Here is a 21443-nt window from a genome sequence, read left to right as displayed (position 1 = left end):
CCTCACTCCCCCAGCCCTCCTATGAACCAAGGCCTAGAAGAGAAAATGCGCTCGGTTAGGACAAGAAGATTATGTTCCTGCGAGAAAACCTGCATCCTGGAGGCTTCGTTCCACACTCACGGTGTCTGTCCCCTGTGTCACTGCTGTCAACATTATCCAACAATCAATTAGAAGGTGTTGGGATGATGAATAGGCTTTGCGGCAAAGTCATCAGTGGTGACAGGACGCAGCCCCAGACGCCGGGCATGGAGAAAGCCCGGAACTCGGTTTCCTCTGCGAGCTCTTGCAGAATAAATGAGGGAGTCAATGGCAGATTACAGAAGTACACACTTTTAATTATTAAAAAGCTCTGCTATTGATCGGCTTTTTCTCCTAGAAGTAAATACCATTACAAAGATTTATAAGGGGAGTGTGGGGAGTCACTTGTTTGAAGGCTGCCAGGAATTCAGATGAGGGGACCCACGCCGCTGTCTGGAAGGGACGTTCATCTCAAGCCCACGGCGTCTGAGAGGCTGAAGGACGGTCCCCAGGCCGGGCGGCACAGGGTGCTGTTCGCTGCAGTGGGACAGGGGCCTTCACTGTGGCAGCCTCTGGAGAAACTGGCGCCCGGCCCCAGCAACCAGCTGGCGGTGTGGGGGAGCGCAGCCGTACTGCCTGGACCCCACCTGCTACCATGCATGGTGCCAGCAGCCGCTCTGGGGCTGGTGGTGAGCCACCTTTGGCTCAGGTTCAGGAACTTTACAGATAAACTGCAGTGCGATACAGATGCTGACCTGGGAGTCCAGGCCACTCACCGCCTGCCCACCCCTTCAATGGGCACCCCCCTCCAGGAAGCACCACTTTGGAGAAGGTTTTAGACAAACCAGCCAGAAAATCAGTACTTCTCACTTCCCTGAGCAATGCCGTGATCTGTCTGGTTTTGCTGGTAATGAATGATGTTCCAACCAGAAGACGGGGGAGAAGAGGAAAGGCCGGAAACCCGCACTTCTCCGAGCGAGATCTGCGCTGTCTGATGAATGCCTGCAGCGGCTGGGAGGTGGCCTCTGGGTTGCAGCCCCGCCAGGAAGAGCGGATCCCCGATGTGTGAGCTGATGCTTTGGCGGTTTGATTGAAATGTCACAAGCAATTTCCGGCTGGCTGACACTCAGGGCCTCACCACAGAGCACGCTCCCGAGCCTGCACATCACTCTTCCCGTGGAACCTCATGAGCTGGGCTGCGGCCCAGACCTGCCTTGCAGGTTCTTGGCACGTGCCTCTCACCTGGACAGAGCTGGGGACACAGGCCTAGACTCTCCCATGGACAAAGGCTTCTCCATGGGGAAGGAACTGCCTCGAGTGGGTGCAGTTGCTGAGCTGGACCCTGAGCACAGCCTGCTCTGCTCCTGGGACACCAAACCCCAGCTGTCCATCAAATCAGGTGTAGGGAGGCCCCACCCCCCGGCCTCAGGTCTCCTCCATCACAGCCTCCACCAGCAGCCCCGGAAGCAGTGAACTGAATGAGTTCACAGTCTTCACGGTGCAGGAGAGCCCGAAATGTCACTTCTAAACAGGCAGTTCTCTCCACGGCCGGGTGACATGGGCCGTGGGGGTGCCTGAGACTTAGGGTGTGGCCTGGGGCGGTAGGAACCAGGTTCCCACCTCGCACGGGAAACAGCCTGCCCTCTGTTTCTTTGGCAGCTTCCTGCCAGGTCAGCAGGGCCTGCCCCTGCCCTTCCACCCCTGCAGCCCCTGCGGAGGGGCCTCTGATGGCCACACCCAGGAGGAAGTTTTGGTTTGGTTTGGGAGGGGAGGTTAACACCCCGCCAGATTCAAGCTCTGCCATCTTCGCTTCCCCGTGGAAGAGCTGGAGGCTAACTGCTGAGCCATGCGGCCCTCCTCTGGCATGCTAATCACTGTTCTAGAAACTTCTCCAGGGTTAAACAGCTTATCTCCTGGGGTATGTGCGGCCACCTGGGCTTGGACCCGGTACCCACTTCACCCACAGGCGTGCAGGCCCCACCCGTACGCACCCGGCTGAAGGGGATCCCGTACTTCTTCAGGATGATGGGCGAGATGAGGGTCATCTTATGCCGCAGGAAGGCGTCGCAGCCCTGCGAGCTCCCGGGGAAGAAGCCTAGGGCAGAAAAGACAGACGTCAGTCTCCCGGGCCACAGCCGGCCGGGGTCAGCGAGGATGCTGCCCTCTGGGCAGGCTGGCTCTTTCCTCCCATGGCGAGCGGGCGTGTGGGAGCACAGAGCACGGCCCAGATCTGCCCTTGGTTCTCAGGGCCCCAGTGCCTGCAGGTCGGGGGGAAGGAGATGCGCAGGAGCCGCCCCATAGTGCCCTGCTGTGAGCTCTGCAGGTGGCAGACAGTGGTGACACCCTCTGGCCTCTGCGCAGTGACCATGTGAGCAGATGCCTGGTCTCGTCTCTGCCCAGCGGCAGGGGCAGCCAAGGGCCTCCTCACCAGGGGAAGGACCAGGGTTATTTGTGTGACAAGGTGCCCACCCATGGCATACACTTGGGTCCCTCACAGGGCACGGCTATGCAGAGACTTCTCCTCCGACCTCCCCAGACAAAATCCACCAGACCACAGCCCACACAGTCGCTCGGTCAATGAGAGAGCACGATCCTGGGGAGAGGACACGGTGTGGCCGCTCTCGTCACTCGGTCTACGAGAGAACACGACCCTGGGGAAAGGACGTAGTGTGGCCGCTCTCGTCACTCGGTCAACGAGAGAGCACGACCCTGGGGAAAGGACGCAGTGTGGCCGCTCTCGTCACTCGGTCAACGAGAGAGCACGACCCTGGGGAAAGGACGCAGTGTGGCCGCTCTCGTCACTCGGTCAACGAGACAACACGACCCTGGGGAAAGGATGCCGTGTGGCCGCTCTCGTCACTCGGTCAATGAGAGAACACGACCCTGGGGAAAGGACGCAGTGTGGCCGCTCTCGTCACTCGGTCAACGAGAGAGCACGACCCTGGGGAAAGGACGCAGTGTGGCCACTCTCGTCTCGGAGCTGATGTTCTAGAACCAGACCAGCCAGGGACGGTGGGGCGTTAGCAGTGCTGCCTCCCCCTTGGGCACCTGCTTTCAAGGCCATGAATGAGACTGTGCACCTGCCCCCCACACAGCACCGCGGGTGTCCTCACTGTCACTGCACAGGTGAGGAAATCGAGGCCCAGGCCACCAACTGACTCACTCTCGGCCCCAGCACCACCAGGAAGTGGCAGAGGGCCTGACCCCAAGCTGTGGTCGGAGCTCACGACCTCTTCCTGTTGGGCCGTGCTCAGCATGGCGGGCTGCGTACATGTGTGTGGGGCTGTCTGTCTAGGAGTGCGCTCTGCAGCTGACTTAAAGCAGCGCCTGGGAAGCAGGCACTCACACCAAAGGCTTGGCGCCTTCACAAACCTCACAGCCAGGCTGGGCGCGGCGGCTCACACAGGGAATCTCAGCACTTTGGGAGGCCGAGGCAGGTACATGGATCTCTTGAGGCCAAGAGTTGGAGACCAGCCTGGCCAACATCACAAGACCCCATCTCTACAAAAAGAAAAATAAAAATAAAAAATAAACCAAGCTTCCTAACTAGCACAGTTCAGGAATGTTTCCAAATCACAAGGTGAAGACCCGTGCATTTGGCGGGTAAGGTAAGGATGCCCTGGCTTCCCGGCAGCAGCTGCTGAGGCCCACGCCCCTCGGTGTGCAACACAATGCCTGTGCCAAAGGGACTTCCCTGAAGTAGCCGGGCCCCCGGAACCAACACCAGGGGAGCCAGACGGGCCCAAGCCAGGAACAGCAGTTCAGGGAGGGGACTTACCGCCTCATCTCGGGCACTTCCTGCTCCACCACCCACTCTGCAAGTGGCAACGGGCAGGAGGCCGGCCCAGGAGGCAGGAGGACGGGGGTCAGATGTGGACCAGGAGGGGCACGCCTGGGTGAAGCCCGGCTCCAGCACAGACTGCAGAGCCTAGGACCTGCTCCCCATCAGGGCTGCCGGCTCTCTCCCGGCTGCGCCTGCGTCCCCTGCCCTGTGACGGTAGAGAGGTACTGCCATGTGGATGACAGAGGTGTGGGGTGTCACGCCTGCAGCAGACAGGAAGCCCACAGGCGTCCACCTCCTGCCAGGACTGACCAACAGCCTCGGCCAGCCCGAGGGCCCTTCTAGAAGCCTACACAGACCTCAAGCGCCTCCAGGACGGGACACACACCCATTGGGTCATTGGTGGAAGGCGGCACACCTGTGTGCGAGAGCACCAGCACACGGAGGCCCAGGCACACGGGGAGGCGGGAGAGCGGGGCCACGGTGCTTCTGCTGACACCCAGCCACACAGACACCACGGTGAGGTTTTGCAAAGTACAGGGGTTTGCAGAATCCAGCAACTTTTCTCCACACTAAAAGCATTTCAATGAGAATGATGACTGCCTGCCGCCCGGCCCGCCGGCCTCTCCGCAGTTCCTCTTTTTAACGCACAGTTTAAGTGGCTCTCATTAAAGCTCTAACAAAGGCGCACATTTTAAGTGATTAGCACCAATAAGGCGCCAGCACATTAATGCTCTCTCCATAGGCTCCACAACTCTCCCGGCGAGCCCATTTGGAGCACAGCTATTCATTTTCCATATTAATCGCACACCCCTTCCACTGTCCCAATGATGGAACACATCGCCTCCCCCAAAAAGAGTCTGGGAGGGGCACCTAGGAACACAAGGGGGGTCGGGTAGGCTTTCCCCATTAGTGCCCCATCCTGCCCCCGGCTGCCTTCCAGAGGGGAGGGCAGGGCCCTGAGCCAGAGGCCTCAGGGGACTCAAGGTGTTTCCACGCAGCTGCAGGCATCTGACACATCCCACAACCTTCCTGACCCTCCTCGGGGTTCACAGCCAGGCTGGCTCCCAGAATTTTAGAAGCTGCTCTGCCCTGCTGAAGAGTGACTAGGGTCTCACTCTGTCACCCAGGCTGAAGTGCAGTGGCTCCATCACAGCTCACTGCAGCCTTGACTTCCCAGGCTCATGCTATCCTCCCGCCTCAGCTTCCTGAGTAGCTGAGACTACAGATGCGCAACACCACGCCCAGCTAATTTTTACAGAGACAGAGTCTCATTATGTTCCTGAGGCTGGTCTTGAACTCCTGGGCTCAAGCAATCCTCTGACGTCAGCCTCTCAAAGCACTGGGATTCCAGGTGTGAGCCACTGCACCTGGCCAGAGTCCATACTTTCTAAGAACCCCTGTGAAAGCACCACCAAGAACTAATTCTTCCCTGGCTCCCCCTCACCCAGCCCAGGCACTGAGCCCTCTGCACACTTAGAAACCAAACCAGCCCTCCAGGTGCCTGGCCTGGCCTCAGGGTAGAACTGGTCACATTCCAGGGAGAGGGGATGTGGCAGTGCTTGGGGACAGGGGTGGCCTCACCAGATCCTGCCTGTGCCCTCTCCAGCAGGCTCCCGTCAACCTCTGCTTTTCTAATGCGAAAGTCGCACTGGGTGAGAAGGGAGGGGACAGTGGCTAACCGTAGTCTCCGTTAAATATGGAGGGGGAGAAGTGGCTGGCAAGGATGGGGTGGCCCTCTCGATCTGGGCACCAGAGAGCACCAGGAGGGGCCCGCCCGGGTGAAGCCCGGCTCCAGTACAGACTGCGGAGCCTAGAGCCTGCTCCCCACCGGGGCTGCTGGCTCTCCCCAGGCTGCGCCTGCATCCCCTGCCCTGTGGCAGTAGAGAGGTACTGCCGTGTGGACGACAGAGGTGTGGGGTGTCATGCCTGCAGCAGACAAGGAGCCCACAGGTGCTCCCTGACCGCTCAGTGAGGTTTTCTTCTGTGGCTTTCTAAGTGTGGCTGGCTGAAAAATGGAACTCCAAGGCACCCACGTGCTAACCCCTGGGACCTGTGAGTGTGGTACCTTCCATGCTGAAAGGGACTTTGCAGATGGGATTGAGTTAAGGATCTTGAGGTGGGGGAGCACCCTGGCTATCTGGGTGATCCGATGTCATTCCGTGGGTCCTCAGAACAGCGAGGCAGAGGGACTGTTGGTTACAGCAGAGGAAAGTGAGGAGACCAGAGACAGAGGCTGGAGTGATGCGGCCCAAGTCAAGGGATGCAGGTGGCCTCTAGATGCTGGAGAAGGGAAGGCAGAAACGGGTTCTCCCCTGGGACCGGGCCAAGGAATGCGGGCGGCCTCTAGACACTGGAAAAGGCGGGAAATGGATTCTCCCCTGGTGCCTCCAGATGGAACTGGCCCTGCCTGCACCTGGGTTTTAGCCCCTTAACATGCATTTTAGACTCCTGACCTCCAGAACTGTGAGAGAATAAACGTGTGTTGTTTTCAGCCATTAATTCTGTGGTCATTTGTTACAGGAGCCTCAGGACGCTAATACAACATGTGGAATGTTTCTTTAGCTTATGTCTTCAAATTTGTTTTGGAAATTGGTATTAGAAACATACAATGGGAGAAATGCTTTAATCTAGCTTTTCTTTCATAGCTTTAGTATGTAAGTGAGCTGGACCTTTGCTACGGCCTGTCTGTGACTGCAGAATTTCTACTATCAGAAGCGTGCTCCTAAGACCAGGATTCACCTGTGCATAAGAAAGGGGTCCAGGTTTCCAATAGAAACGCTCAAAAATACCAAGAGCAAAGCCCTCAGTCCAGAAGCCAGGAGAGCACATGCCAGGAGAGGGCCCAGCCCACTCCCCAAGGACTCCCTTCCCCTCCGTCCCCACCACCGAATCTGCCGTGCTTGGGCAACATTTCCTGCACAGCCACGTGACTCCTGGCGCAGTCTCTGGGACAGGAGACCCTTATTTCCCTAGAAAGACTGACAGTTCCCATCTCCAAAGCCAAAAGCCCATGGGAAGGGGGAAGAGAGCATGTGGCGGGCGTCCTTTGGCTCGAAGGTTTGGAAGGGACAGAGGACAGCAACCAGGCAGTCCCGGGAGCCTGTACTGAGGCTGGGTGAGAGCTCCTGGAAAAGCTGTGGCTGTCGCTTGCTGAGCTGCCTGACGCCGTCCTTGAAGGGCAGGGTGCTCGGACGGGGCCCTCTCAACGCTGTCAGAGGAACAACGGGCCCTCACTGACCCTCACCCCTCACGCACCCCAAGCTGTCCACCTGCCAACCCGGAGGAGCCAGCTCTTGAGCAGCTGGGAATGGACCAGCGGGAGGGAGGAACTGCTTTAGCCAGCTGTGTTTTTCATGACTCTCCAGGCACTTAGGAGCAGTGAGGTGTCATGAAACTTGCACCTCTGTTGTGCTGTGATGCCGGCGCTGACATGGGGACCCTGCCCAAGTGCCTCAGGGCTGGGTGGTCAGGGGAGCTCAGGGTGGCCCCATCCTGGGTGTCTCCAGCTGTCTGACTTGTTTCCAAGTATCCCACAACCTGATCCCACAACCTGAGGATCTGGCACTCCCTCAGGCACATGCTGGGACCCTCTATGACAAACCCCTTCTTTCCCAAGAGTCCCCAGGGAGCACATGAACGCGAGCTGGTGGCATCGCCAGTGAGGACATTTGCCAAAGGTGTCCAGGTTGGGTCCCAGCAGAACAAGGGCAAACGCCGTGCGGCCACCATGTCTGCTCCCCCGCAGGTGAGTGGACTGCTGGCTGAATTGTCTCCTTTCCTAGGCTTTCTCAGAATTAGCAAGGGCACAGTGTGGGGTCAGGTGATGGGAGGAAAATGAACACAGGCTGCCCTCCCTGGGCCCTGGCAGCCTTTGACCAGGCCCAAGAAGTTTGCGCTAAGAAAACTGGAAAACAGGAGCGTCTGGGCATTCTGTGCGAATTTCACAAGAGACAAACTGCACGGCAGAAGGGCGTGAATCTGACCACGAGGGTGGGAGGAAATGGAAAAAATCACACAGTAATGGCTCAAAGAATGTCACCACTCCCCAAAACCCAAACCCAGACCGCAGCAGAGCCCGGGGGACGCCAGCTGCCCTTCCCCACCCACAGGCCCCTCCCACCTGGTCCCAGGTCCCTGGGGCCCTCAGGGCAGGCACCTACCGATGGCCAGCCGCTCCAGGCGCTTGCCGTGCTCTGGTGGGATGGCGTACCTGCGAGAGAAGGGAGGCACGTCAGAGGCAAGATCGGTGGCAGCCACGCAAGGGGGTGTCCCTGGTGGGACCAGCCTTGGGGAGACGCAGACAGTGCCCAGGGCAGAAGCAAAGTGGAGTCATGGTCAGGGCTGTGTGGAGGGGATGGCCGGGGGCGGGGGCTTTCAGGACGGAATCCGTAAGGAAGCGAGGTGGGGCAGGTGGAGGAGGGGGAGTGAGGACCATGGCTCGGTGGCTTGTGACACACTCAGAAAGGCAGGAGTGGGGATGCCCCCGGTTAGGCGGCACTCCACCTCGAGGAGGCTGAAAAGGCAAAAAACAAAAGTACTGGATTGGAACTGCGGGTGGCGAGGGGACCCTTGGGGGGGCCGAGTCTGAACAGGAAGCATCTGGGGCCCCCGGAGCTGCCAGCCCGCTCTCCAGGCCCACGTCACGGTCTCCAGGCCCACGTCACCCTTTCCCAGCACTGGGAGCCAACAGGGAAAAAGCAGCTTTGGAAATGAGAAAAGCTGCATTTGTCACCGACTTTGTAAGTTTTATTTTTACACATTTTACATTTGAAAGATCACCAAGGCTCCATCATGAATAAGAAAGACGTAAGATGAAAGTGTGCAAACACACGAAGCGAAGTGGGGGTGGCATCCCGCTCATGCCGTACCAGAAGCTGGAGACCTGCGACGCTGGGACTCTCTTCCCATCAGGGAGGGTGGGCACCAGGAGCTGCAGCCTTGAGGGGGAGCGAGAAGCCCCAGTGCCAACGGGGACACCACCCAGGCCACTCCCAAGGCCTCCGGCAAAACAAAAACCTCAATTTCCAAGCGAAGGGGACGAGGACAGGGCCTCAGGGACTTGAGGGCGCACAGCTGAGTGCCAGCTGAGGGTGGTCAAGTCCCATCCTCGACCCCAACTCTAGAGTAACAAGGCCAACAGCTCCCGTTCTAGAACAGTCACACAGATGAGAGGACACATGATATGGTCTCTCCCCGAGACCCTCCCAGGGCAGAAGCAAGACAAGGAAAAGCTCAGAGGGTGGGAGACAGCCCCTGCTCCACTACAGCCCCTTCCAGCTGAAAGGCCACTTTGTTTTTTAATGAAATAAAGAAGCCAGGCGCGGTGGCTCATGCCTGTCATCCCAGCACTTTGGGAGGCTGAGGTGGGCAGATCACCTGAGGTCAGGAGTTCAAGACCAGCCTAGCCAACATGGTGAAACCCCTCCTCTACCAAAAATACAAAATACCAGCTACTCAGGAGGCTGTAATCCCAGCTACTTGGGAGGCTGACGCAAAAGAATCGTTTGAACCTGGGAGGCAAAGGCTGCAGTGAGCCAAGATGGTGCCACTGCACTCCAGCCTGGGCAAGAGAGTGAGACTCTGTCTCAAAACAAACAAACAAACAGGCCGGGTGCAGTGGCTCACGTCTAATCCCAGCACTTTGGGAGGCCAAGGCGGGTGGATCACGAGGTCAGAAGTTTGAGACCAGCCTGACCAACATGGTGAAACCCCGCCTCTACGAAAAATACAAAAATTAGCCGGGTGTGGTGGCAGGTGCCTGTAATCCCAGCTACTCAGGTGGCTGAGGCAGGAGAATTGCTTGAATCCAGGAAGCGGAGGTTGCAACGAACCAAGATTGCGCCACGGCACTCCAGCCTGGGCAACAGAGCAAGACTCTGTCTCAAAAAATTTTTAAAAATAAAAATAAAAATAAAAATAAATAAGGAGGGGGCAGGAGCCAGAGAAGAGGCGGACATCACGGAGCCTCTAATCTAACAGGACACAAATAATTAATTTCTGGGCATGCTCCCAGGGTCCCCAGCCAAGGCGACCCCAGCACCTTCAACTCTGTCGTCCTCAGAGAGTCTTCCACTGTCTAGACAGGGGTGCGTTCCTCTTTTTTAAATGGGCTTTTATCATTTACATAAAGATGAGAAATTTTAATCCCAATCCAAAGCACCTTTGTGGGATTAAAGACCCCTCCGCACAGGGAATGAAACACTCTGCTCCTTCTGGGAAGATGCTGGGGACGGGAAGGAACTAATTTATGGCTCCAAGGCTGTGATGATTAATGCTGTATCCCCAGCCTACAATGCTGCTCCACTTAATTACTGCCTGTAATTGGGAGTTGTAAAGATAAGATTAATTGAATCTGGCGAATGTTAAAAGTTTAATACATTGGAACGTGGCTCTGGCGTTATCAGAAAGCACAGACTGCGGGACGCAGACCCAGCGTTCAGAGGAGCGGCCCCCAGAGAAATCACAAAGGACTCTTGGACAAGAGGCCGGACAGCCACGGAGACTTCTGGGCTCCGCCACCGCCAGTGCCCAACAGCGAGCTGCACCTCCCGCCACCCAGAACAACCCACCGACGGCCTCGGGGACCAGAAGACCTGATGCTGGCAGACCTGCCTCCTGGCCACCCCCAAGAACACAGGCAGAAGAAAAACCTCAGCTTCCAAGAGAAAGTGCCAGGACAGGGCTTAGGACGCACAGAACTGAGTGAGGCTGGAGGCGCCACGCTCCGTCCACACAGGGCTGAAAGCACGCTCACGTTCGCTTAGGGGAGCAACCCCAGGACGGGGGACTAGAAGGTAGCCTCGGGGCCTGCTTCTCACACCAAGGCTCTCCGGGTGTCCTGAAAAGCCCAGTCCAAAGGACGGGGTTGCGACGGCACTGGTGGGCGGGCCATGGAACTGGCGGATTGGAGCAGATGCACGGCAGAGACCCACAGTCACCACAGGACAAGAGACTCAGGGAGCCTTCGGGCCTCCCAGAGGGGCGTCTCAGCAGGGTCCTCCGCCCAGGCCCCCAAAGAGCGAAGAATGCACGGCCCCCTCCTCATAGTCCCTGCTCGGGGCCATGCTGGGGCATCCCTGACATTTGGCCTTGGCTCTGGAGGGGGAAAAAAAAAAAAAGGCAAAAGCAGCTATTTGGTTTGGAAACGTTTGTTCACTAAAGCTCGAGGCAGGGGGAGCCTCTGTCTGGCTATTAGTGAGCAATTTCTCGGGGCTGTAAAACCAAGTCAGGTTTATTGGCCACTGACACGGGGAGGCAGTTTGTCTCACTCCCTGGGAGCTCGGTCTCCATCACAAGGTCAAACTTCACGGCCAAAATCAATCAGCTTTGCCTGCCTGCGACCCCAGGAGGTCTCTTTCTAGACACGACAGTCCTGTGTGCCCGGGTGGCACGGGGTCTTGCATGCTTTCTGGACAGACAGCTGCCCAGGCCCTCTGGCTCCTATGCAGGGGCCACTGGTCCCCAGCCGGGCCTGCTCCCAGCCTACCTCCTCCGTCCAGCTCTGAGATGCTACCGGCTCCATGACCTGCACGGGCCCTGCCCACAAGCCCCTGGCATTCCCTCCCTCCCCTCCCTCCCCCATGCCAGCACCACCTCCTGCTGACACAAAGGCCCCCACACCAGCTCTCTGTCCTCTGACTCTGTCAACCTCCCTGGGACCCCGCAAGGGCTGACCACCTCTCACCCTCTAGAGCCCTGGAGGCCAGGTCATTGTACGTGTCCCTCCCTTCTAGCATCTTCAGAGCACGTCCCCAGGACTGGGGCTGTGTGTGGCCAGCCCTCTGCAGCCATCAGCTCTCCCTAAGCCAGGGGCAGGGTGCGGAGGGTCTGCGGCCCAGCGCACAGGGATTGCTGGAAGAAGCTGAAGAGGTCAAGACAAAGCAAGCAGGAAGAGCGACTCCTGGAATCTTGTGGGTCTGTGCAAGGCAGAACAGCCACGGGGCTTCAGAGGGCAGAGTCAGAAATGTTAAGGGGGTGGGGAGACTTAGCTCAGTGCAACAAGGACTCTTCCAGCAAGCTAAGCTCTCCGAGCACGGAGCAGGTGCCCTGGGGTATGTCTGGGCGGGGGTTGAAGACAGCACTGTTGAGGAAGCTGCCAGGGGAGCCTTCGGGAGGGAGGGGTGGCCTGCACAGGTCCCTCAGGTGCACCCACTGCAGGCCCCTGGCCTTGCCTGGAGGAATCTGGTTCTAAATCAGGGCGAATGCAATTAGGAGGTCTGAGGACTCGCATCGGCCGGGACGCAGGACGCGGGACCCAGGACCCGGGCATTGCCACTCCTCTGCACCACTGTCCACAGCACCCCCCGCGGGGTCTCCATCTCTGTGTTCTCAAAGCCCTGGCTGTCTGCCCCCCGTACCCATTCCCTCTGTTCTGGAATGCTGTACACAAGTCCTTCTGGAAGACAGTAAACCACAAAGTCATAGAAACTCGGCTCCGCATCTCCAGCCCGGGATCTGGAGCCATATACCTGGTAGCCACCCTTGGTGTCTGGTGCTGGCCGCAGAGGGCTCCACAAGCTCCGTGAGAGCCACACGTGGTGGTGACCAGGAGGTCAAGAAACAAACCCAGGCATCGGACACCCTTTCGGAAAGTCAGTCATGTGCAAGCCAAAGCAGCGTGGGTGAGAAAATAAAACAATGGGAGAGACAAATGCTAGGACGTGGCCCCTCTGGAGTTGGGGACACAAGACACGTGAGGTCACATGATGGTTAGCAAACAAAATGATGGTCCAGCAGTGTACCAGCTCCTAGGCAGATGGGGAGACACATGTGAGGCGCCAACAAGGACATGAGATCCAGAAGGAAGGACACCCCGGCGCAGGGGCAGTGGGTGGGTGGGCACGGGCAGGTGGGCAGCCCCCGGACCCTCTACCTTCCCAGCTTCTCTTTTACACTTTGAGGTGTTTTGAGTAGTGAATGTCACCAACCTTACACTTTACTGCCACCCAAGAAAGCCAAAGCTAAAAGCCTCAAAGCCACCCACTGGGCAAGAGTGGGGGCCGGGCCACCTCTCGAGGGGCTGGGACCCAGAAGCAGAGAGCAACTGAGGCTGAGCCCCGCGGCCTGACACACATGAGTCTGACCGGTGTCCAGAGACACTGGTCACATGGGAGGTCAGGACTGCAGCCAAGGACTGGGCCCGACGTGGGCAGCAACAAGCCGCATGTCCCTGTTTCAGCACCGAGACCAGAGGGTGGGGACGCCCCACCAGGCTCAGCCAGCGAGCTGAGACCAGGCCTGAGTCCAGGCTGGCGGCAGAGCTGCCCGGGGGATGCTGCAAGGCCCCGACAGCCTTGCTTCTTCTGCTCGTGCAATTCCCCAGGGGCTCCTGGCGACGGGTGGGCGAACCTTTGCCATGGGCCCCAGAAGCCCCCGGCCGTGTAGAGGAGGGGATGGATGGCGGGCAGCTCATGAGCCAGAGCCGGAGCTGGAGCCAGAACCAGGGAATGAAAGCAAAGGCGTTCTCTGCAGGCAGGCGCTCCCCTCTAGCCAGCGGACAGGCCACTGTCATCTCACTGCCACGCTGGCCCCGGAAAGAGTCTTCTGTCCACCGCAGAGGATGCTATTAATAGTGTAATTTCTTGGTGTTTTGTTTATTCCCCCGGAATGGCTTGATGGATGTGAATAATTATCAGACTATAAAAGCCAGCAAATGTGCTATTTTCTATCGCTCTAAATCATCAAACAAATAAAGTGTGAAACAGCATTTTTGAATATAATTTTCCCCTCTAATGGCTTAGAATTATTATCAAGAACAATGAAAATAAATAAGCAAATGCCTTTGAGTTAAAAATTAAATGAGTGTGTCAGGAAAGGGAACACAGGCCGTCCTGGGCAGCCAGGACCTGCCAGGGAGCCCTTAGCTACGATGACGGTGAGCAGACGGGCTTGGGGTCACACGGCCCAGGCCACCCCTGGGCACCAACCCACAGGGCCCCAGCCTGAGGCGGGCCCACATCTGGCTCCATGAAAGCGTGGCCCCCACTGGTCTCTGCAAAGCAGGCGCTGTGGCCCCTCCTGCGCTAGGTGACGCTGCGCAGTGGGGCTGCCTGCTTCGCCTGTGGGCACTGCCTGCCTGGCGGACGCCCCAGCACCCCCAGGGACCCCGCCTGCCACGGCCAAAGCACACTGCACCTGACCTCGGAACCCGAGGCGGAGGAGGTGGGGGTCCAATATCCTGCCCCCTCACAGCCTCTGCCTTTGCCAGCCATGGGCAGGCAATGCCAGCAGGGCCGCTGCCTCTCAGACCAGGCAGAAAACCCGAGATCGGGGCAAAGTCTCTGGATGAGGGGTGTGATGCTGGCGCCGGCCACACATGTCCCCACCACACCTGCCGGCTGCCCCAGGCTCCCTACCTGGGCGGCACTTCCAGAGCGACCAGGTGACTCCCAGCGCCCTCTCCCTCCTACTGCAAGCGGAATGGGCTCCTTGGAGGCTCTCAAGCCAGGACTCTGTGGCCCTCACCTCTGGCAGTGGCCCCTGCCTGGCACCATCTTGCTTGGTCCCTGTGGATGGCTCTGAACCAGGCGACGGGACATCATAGTGTAAGGTTTTTTTAAGATTCGTGTAGCTTTCTCCCAGGTGACAGTGGCACTTGGAATCCATCCCACGGCCCAGCCTGACAGCTCCTGCCAGCGAAGCTCTCGGCAATTAGGTGCCAGGGATGAAAATGCTCCCCTCCCTACCCCCTACCCCCGCCGCCGAGGAATGTGTGCCAAGAGCAGAGGTTCGACCAAGAGCCCTTCAGAGATGTCGGCACAGCCCAACACGTGCTGGAGGGTGAGAAAGTTAATTTCACAGTGTCTGCACAGGCCTGGGCAGACGGGCCTTCGCCATTTAATGCGCTATCATCGCAGACACAGAACGAGGGAGGCAGAGCCCGTGCACGTCACGCTGGAAGTACCCGAGACCAGGTGTCAGGTTGGACAGAGGCCACCTGGCAGAGTAAGCCACCCACGCAAGCCCAGGAGGGCCACGGCAGATCCAAACGCCAGCGGCGCCCCCGGGACCCCAAGTTGCAAACAGAACGGAAAAGCCATGGTGACCGCCACCCTCGCAACAAAGCCCTATGGTGGCCCCGGCCTGTGACCCCGCAAGATGGCTCTGGCACACTGCCCTGTGGCTGGCACAGGCCGGGAAGGAGAGCAAGCCGGCTACGGGGTGGGCTTCCTGCGAGACCCAACAGAGAGCTGCTGTCTCGGCCCCACATCCACGTGAGCCCCTCAGCCGACATGCAGTCCCGGAGCCAGCTAAAGACGAGCCGGGCCAGGGTGGCTCCTCTGCTCTGCTCCTCAGAGCCGCATGGTGACCGGGCCAGGGACGCACAGGTCTGTGTGGTGGCCACTGTGCTGCGCCGTGTCAACTCCGTCCACGGAAATGGCCAAGTTCTCTGAGCACCTTCTATGTATGCTATGGAAACTGCACCACAAACAAAGCTGTTCACAGGAACCTGAGGACCTATTCACTGCACTGGGGACACAAGGACCAGAGAGCCACGGTCCCTGCCTGCGTTGCTGGGCTCAGTGCCATAGATGCACTTGGCTCTTCAGAGTATCTTCAGTGCTGTGGAGCCCAGGGTGTCCACCAAGTCAACACAGGCCCCACCAGAAACCCTGAAGAGACCAGGTCACAGATGTCCTCTCTGGAAAAGGCACCAGCCCAGGTGGTTTTAATGAATCCTGCCCGATGACCTTCATCTAAAGGGACAGTGCCCATGTACACACATGGTTGGCAAGCAGTAGGGAATATCTGACGTTACTGAGCTCGTTTTCTGAATCCGGCATATTTTCCAAATGGATGAATAAATGAACAAATGGGAAACTCCAGCACCAACAAAGAACACGCAAGAAAATGATCAGCCAGTCCCACGTGGATGTAAAAATCCTAAATACAGTATTAGTGAGTCAAGCACAGTAGGCTATTGCAAAACCAAGAAGAGTTTATCTCCAAGGTTGCAAAGACATTCCAAAAATTAATATCTATCAAAACTTCCAAAGCATTTGGTACAAAAATTCTCAGGCAACCAGGACTAGCAGGGACTCTCCCACTACCACCTTCATGGCGAGGCAGGAGAGGACACAACCTGCCCATCATCACAGCACACGTCACACTGCACTAGAGACAGTAGCCAATGTCATATATCAAGAAAAAGACAAAGGGTTTACCAAGCAGAAGGGATAAGACAAACTTCTTAAAATCATAATATAAACGTCTAAGCAAGGCATGATGGTGCATGCCTGTGTTCCCAGCTCCTCAGGATGCTGAGGCAGGAGGATCACTGGAGTCCAAGAGGTTGAGGCTGCAGTGAGCCATGACTGCACCACTGCACTCCAACCTAGGCAACAGAGGGAAACCCTGTCTCTAAAAAAAAAAAAAAAAAAAACAGTTTAATTATAACATAAGTTTCTACTTAGGAAATCTAAGCAAACAAAGAAACTAGTAAAACTATAGAATTAAACACAGCCCAGCAAGGTGGCAGAATTTTTAATTAAAAAAAAAAAAATCAACAAAAAGAGGGTTTCCTCTACAGCAGAAAGAACATTAACAGAACACTCTAAACCCACTAGGGTAAACCTGTCCCTCGTCTAGGGTGGAGCAGGAATTCTCTTCAAAACAAGGCCACACACAGAGCTGGTAGTGCACTTGCCTGCTGTACTCACAGGCTCTGACCTGGGAAGCCAGCGCCTCCCTGGGTAAAACCCCTCCACACCCCTGCAACAGCGCACGGGGACGGACGGGAGGAAGGGCAGGCGCCAGAGCTCATCGCGTAGTCGCCAGCAGCAGGAAAGGCATGCTACCGACGGCCACCCCAGGAGGATGGGTCGCCCAGGACAGGCAGCTGCCCCACAGGTCAGTCTGGAGAGATAAAGATGTTAGAAAAAGCGCCTGCACAGGCAAGGGAGTGGATCCACAGGCCAGGACACACAGACAGCCCGGGAACTGCCAAGAGCACTGAGGTCCCATATCCTGGCTGAGAGAGAGGGAGAGGAGATGTCACCAACCGCAGCCTGCTGGGAGGGAGAGATTACAGGGGACCGGACAGAGGGCAGGAAGAGGAGGAGTGAGACCCTTTCGCAAAGACTCACAGGAGAAACGGGAGTCCCAGAGCAGGTGCAGGCCCCATGGGGAAGGCTCCAGCCCTGGCATTCTGCAGGGCCAGCCCTGCTCCCCCAGATGCCACCGCTGCAGAAATGGAGCCCAGCCTGGGCTGCACGGCTCCTCCCAAGGCAATGACAGAACTCCTCCAATATCTGATGGAAAGCTACCCTATTTCTTTCTTCTGTTTTTTTTTTTGTTGTTGTTGTTGTTGTTGTTGTTTTTTTTTTTAAGAGACAGGGTCTTTGCTGCAGCCTCAAATTCCCAGGCTCAAGCAATACTCCCTCCTCAGCCTCCCATGTAGCTAAAAGATGACAGGTGTGCGCCACTACACCCAGCTAATTTTCCCTTCTTTTTTTTGTAGAGATGGAGTCTTGCAATGTTGCCCAGGCTGTTCTCGAGCTCCAATGGCTGGCTCAAGCAATCCTCTGGCCTCAGCTGCCCAAAGCTCTGGAATTACAGGCATGAGCCAACCTGCCTGTTTCTACTGGAAAAATCTTCTTTCATGGAGCCTCGTCCTGGGGAAAGGCCACCTCCCTCATTTGTCCCCAGCACAGGGGCTCCTTTATGTGGCAGATACTAATACTTGCTTGGGAGATAGGATCTGCCAGGGAGCAGGGTGGCTTGTTCCCAGGAAACAGCCTTATTGAGCTGCAGTGGCTTTATCTTTAATGGATCGTTTTACAGGACAAGAGATGATGGAATTTGGTATCTTAAACCAGTGGTGTCAATGATTTCAAATAATGACGTTTTATTGAGACACACAGGAGACCAGCAGAGTCCTGGGAGCCTTGGCTCAGGGAAGATGGGGAGCCTGGGATGGGGAGAGCCGCCCACAGGAATGCCCGACAAAGCGGAGCAGCAGGCGGAGGAGACAGAGCTCTCGGCTCTCGCAGGGCCAGCCAGAAGACCCCATTCCTGGCACGGTGGCCGTGGGTGGCCCGCCCTGCTCTCCCGGGCCACGAGGTGTCGTCACACTGGCCCTCAGGAACCGGGGCTGGGTCAGCACCCTGAGGATCCGTGCGAACTTCATACACCGCCAGCCCACTTTAATTAGGAGCAGACTCGCCGAGGCAAGCCATGTCACGCCTGCAATTAAAGGCCAGATTGGAGGCATCTGATCCCCAGCCCTGATTTATTTTAGGCCCACAAATTACTTTTATTATATGACAAGGCCAAAAACGCAAAGTCATGTGCGAGTTGTTTGCGATGTTTTTCCCGCAGCCTCGCCAGGAAAGCTGTGAGAGTGCCCGTCACAGGGGAGGGTGCACAGGGCAGGTGCCCAGTGACACAGCGGCGGCTGTCAGGTTCGGACACAGTGCCAGGGACACAGGGCCACTGACACACAGCAACCTCCCTCACGTGCCTGCTGTCAAACCGGCCTGAATTTCTGCTCATCAACAACCAGGAGGCAGCCCCCACCATGCCTGGACCCACGGCCCTCCTCCAGCATTATTCGACCTGAGTGGGGACCCCTTGCCGTTTATTCTGTTAAAAGGCACAGGATAGTTTAAAAAGGAGAGAACAAGGACAGTCTCCTAAGAGCACAGAGGGTCTGAAGAGACAGGGACTGCAGCTGGAGAACAATCATGGCTCCTTTTTTTTTTTTTTTTTGAGACAGAGTCTCCCTCCGTCACCCAGGCTGGATGGGACAATCTCGGCTCACTGCAACCTCCACCTCCCGGGTTCACGCCATTCTCCTGTCTCAGCCTCCAGAGTAGCTGGGACTACAGGCACCCACCACAACACCCGGCTAATTTTTGTATTTTTAATAGAGACGGGGTTTCACCACATTAGCCAGGCTGGTCTCAAACTCCGACCTCAGGTGATCCGCCCACCTTGGCCTCCCAAAGTGCTGGGATTACAGGCGTGAGCCACCATGCCCGGCCCATGGCTCCCTTTTGTCCAGAGCAGTGAGGGATCACCCGGCCAAGATCAGCTCCCACATGAGCCCAGCCCCGTGGGGCCTCAACACGGGCCCAAGGAGGTGCTGGCCTGGCAGCAGCTCTGAGGCCCTGGAAGGCTGTGGGGAGGAGGCAGCAGAGAATTCGAGAAGCTGCCCCAGCACTAGGCTCTGCAGAAGGCCAGCTGGGCACCAGGGCCGATGTGCCCGTGGCGGGAGTGAGCCACACGCAGGCATCCCGGAGAGGCAGTGGGGCGTGAGGCCCTGGTGGGAGTCTGAGTCTCTGTGTGCAGAACGTGGTCTGGATACCTGCAGGCTGTGGAGGCTCCCATCTATTAAAACACTCTGATGCCTCTATGCTTACATTTATTTAATCACTGGCACCCACAGACACACAGCAACCACTGAGCCTCATGAGGAAACACGGTGACCGCCAGGCCCCTGGTGACCGAGATGGCCTGGGGCGTCCTAAATGGCGCGCGTAATGATGGGACTAGCTTTGGAGAGCACGGGAGTTGAACTGTCTCACACACAGGCCGATGGCCATGAGGCCACGCGCTCCTGTTCCTATGACCTAAGTCTCAGCCTGTGCCCACCACGGGCAGAGGCCGCAGGATGCTGGGTCCCTCCCTGGGCCTCGGGGACCCGGGCTGGGCTCTGGAGCTCCGGGAGGGTTTGGCTCACACACGGGTTAAGTCTGCTTGGCTCGCAATCAGGTCAGGGAGAACAAGCGGCCCGAGCCCTTGGCGGGAGGCTGCTGAATGAGGGCCATTAGCATCGCTGTCATCGGCCCCGTCCTGCGCCCGCCCCGTTTCATCAGAAGGCAGCCAGCGCTCCTGTCCCCTGCTGCTGGCGAGTGTGGAGGGGAGGAAGCCGTGCGCTGCCCAATTTTTAAGCAAAGATAACGAAGACTCTCCTCCCGCAGATTTGCTGCCATCTCCCTTCTGGGGAGCTGAACCCCGCCGGCAGCAGCCTCGCCGAAGGGAGAGAAATTTGCCATGGAAACCAGGCCCTGCGCTCAGAACCCAAACCTCTAATGCCTACGTAGACTGGGTGGGCGGGCGACTCTGGGTCAGGGCCAGCCTCGCCGGCTGCAGTGGGAGGGACCCGCGGGCACGCACAGACCCCCACAGCCTGAATAAACTCCTCATCCAAACACCGCCTGGCGGGATTATCTGAAGATGGGAATTCACGCCCAGTGATGACATTTCAAACAGAACTAACAGTTTCTTAAAGTGGTGGGCAGGGACAGGATGCCAGTGACTCGCCTGGCATGCCACAGCCTGGAAGCGGGCGCCAGGTTTGTTTGGCTCCTACCTCCCTAAAACAAAAATCCTGCAGCCTCACAAGCGACACGAGCCAGCGTGTGCACTGCCACTCCAACCCGAAGCGCCCGCTTTGAACAAAAGACTCCAAAATGAAGGCCATCTGCTCCTGCCAGACCAAGCCAGCGGGTGAGCGAGGGGCCGCAGACAGGACTCAGCACACTACGTGAGGCAGGGGCTGGTCAGACAGCGTGAGGCTAAGGCAGCCCCTGCAGGGTCCAGAGCCAGCCCCGGCTCCCACCACACCCAGGCCCTGGCCCGAAAGCCTGCTCCTACAGCCACTCGGCTCCCACCACACCCAGGCCCTGGCCCGAAAGCCTGCTCCTACAGCCACTCGGCTCCCACCACACCCAGGCCCTGGCCCGAAAGCCTGCTCCTACAGCCACTCGGCTCCCACCACACCCAGGCCCTGGCCCGAAAGCCTGCTCCTACAGCCACTCGGCTCCCACCACACCCAGGCCCTGGCCCGAAAGCCTGCTCCTACAGCCACTCGGCTCCCACCACACCCAGGCCCTGGCCCGAAAGCCTGCTCCTACAGCCACTCGGCTCCCACCACACCCAGGCCCTGGCCCGAAAGCCTGCTCCTACAGCCACTCGGCTCCCACCACACCCAGGCCCTGGCCCGAAAGCCTGCTCCTACAGCCACTCCATCCTCCTGGAACATGGCCAAGAGTAGTAGCTCCCCTGCTTAGGAAGCTTCTATGCCCCCTTCCCGCCCCTGCTCCGGAGCTGGTCACCCATCCTCCCCTCACCGGGCTCCCCTCCTCCCTCAGTCCTCAGAGCCCCCCAGTCTCCCTGCCTCCATCCCAAGGGCTCCCGGGCCTGGCACTGCTCTGGGGGTTGGGCGTGGGGTGTCTGGCTGCCCGGCCACACCAAAAGCCCTTCCCAATGGCTTCTGCTCCTGATGCAGCTCATGCTGGGCCCTGAGCAGGCATGAGCACTCCGTCAGGGCTTGGGCAGATCCATCTCTTCAACCTCAATTCCCTGTTGGCTGAGCCCCTGCAGGGCCCCCAGCACCCACATGGCAAGAAAGAGAAGTCTCACCTGCCCCTTCCCAGCTGGACATGTGGTCAGACTACATTTCCCAGCCTCCCTTGATGCAAGGTGTGGCCACGTGACTGCGTGCTGGCCAATGAGGGGTGGGCAGAAGTGGTGGGCCCTGCCCTCAGACATGGCCCCCTAAGAAGCCCATCAGTCCCTCTTCCCTCACCTACACAGCAGCACCCAGGGCGACCTTGGACACCACACATGCTGGCCTCGGTCCCCGCATCCCTGCATCATCTCCATCTCCCACAACAAACTGTCACCTTCAAGTTTG

At 57.9% G+C, this 21443-nt stretch overlaps 1 protein-coding gene across 12 annotated transcripts in view; it reads right to left on the bottom strand.

Moving 5' to 3' along the window:
- Positions 1-21443, bottom strand: part of KDM4B (lysine demethylase 4B) — a 186916-nt gene that overhangs the window by 74169 nt on the left and 91304 nt on the right. For 11 of the 12 annotated variants that reach the window (XR_010153676.1, XM_054673181.2, XM_054673182.2 and 8 more), the window contains 2 exons: positions 7963-8012; positions 2010-2113 (listed from right to left, as the gene is read on the bottom strand). Coding sequence is in view for 10 of the 12 variants with exons in the window: in XM_054673181.2 (XP_054529156.1) it covers positions 2010-2113; positions 7963-8012 (154 nt within the window). In the remaining 2 variants the exon portion in view is untranslated. The remainder of the gene's footprint in view (positions 1-2009; positions 2114-7962; positions 8013-21443) is intronic. The other variant, XR_010153677.1, reaches the window with a different exon arrangement.

This window comes from Pan troglodytes, chromosome 20 (genome assembly GCF_028858775.2).
Source record: "Pan troglodytes isolate AG18354 chromosome 20, NHGRI_mPanTro3-v2.0_pri, whole genome shotgun sequence".
Lineage (NCBI taxonomy): Eukaryota > Metazoa > Chordata > Mammalia > Primates > Hominidae > Pan > Pan troglodytes.
The sequence above is the reverse complement of the archived record's forward strand: the minus strand, read 5'-3'. Positions and strand labels throughout refer to the sequence as shown.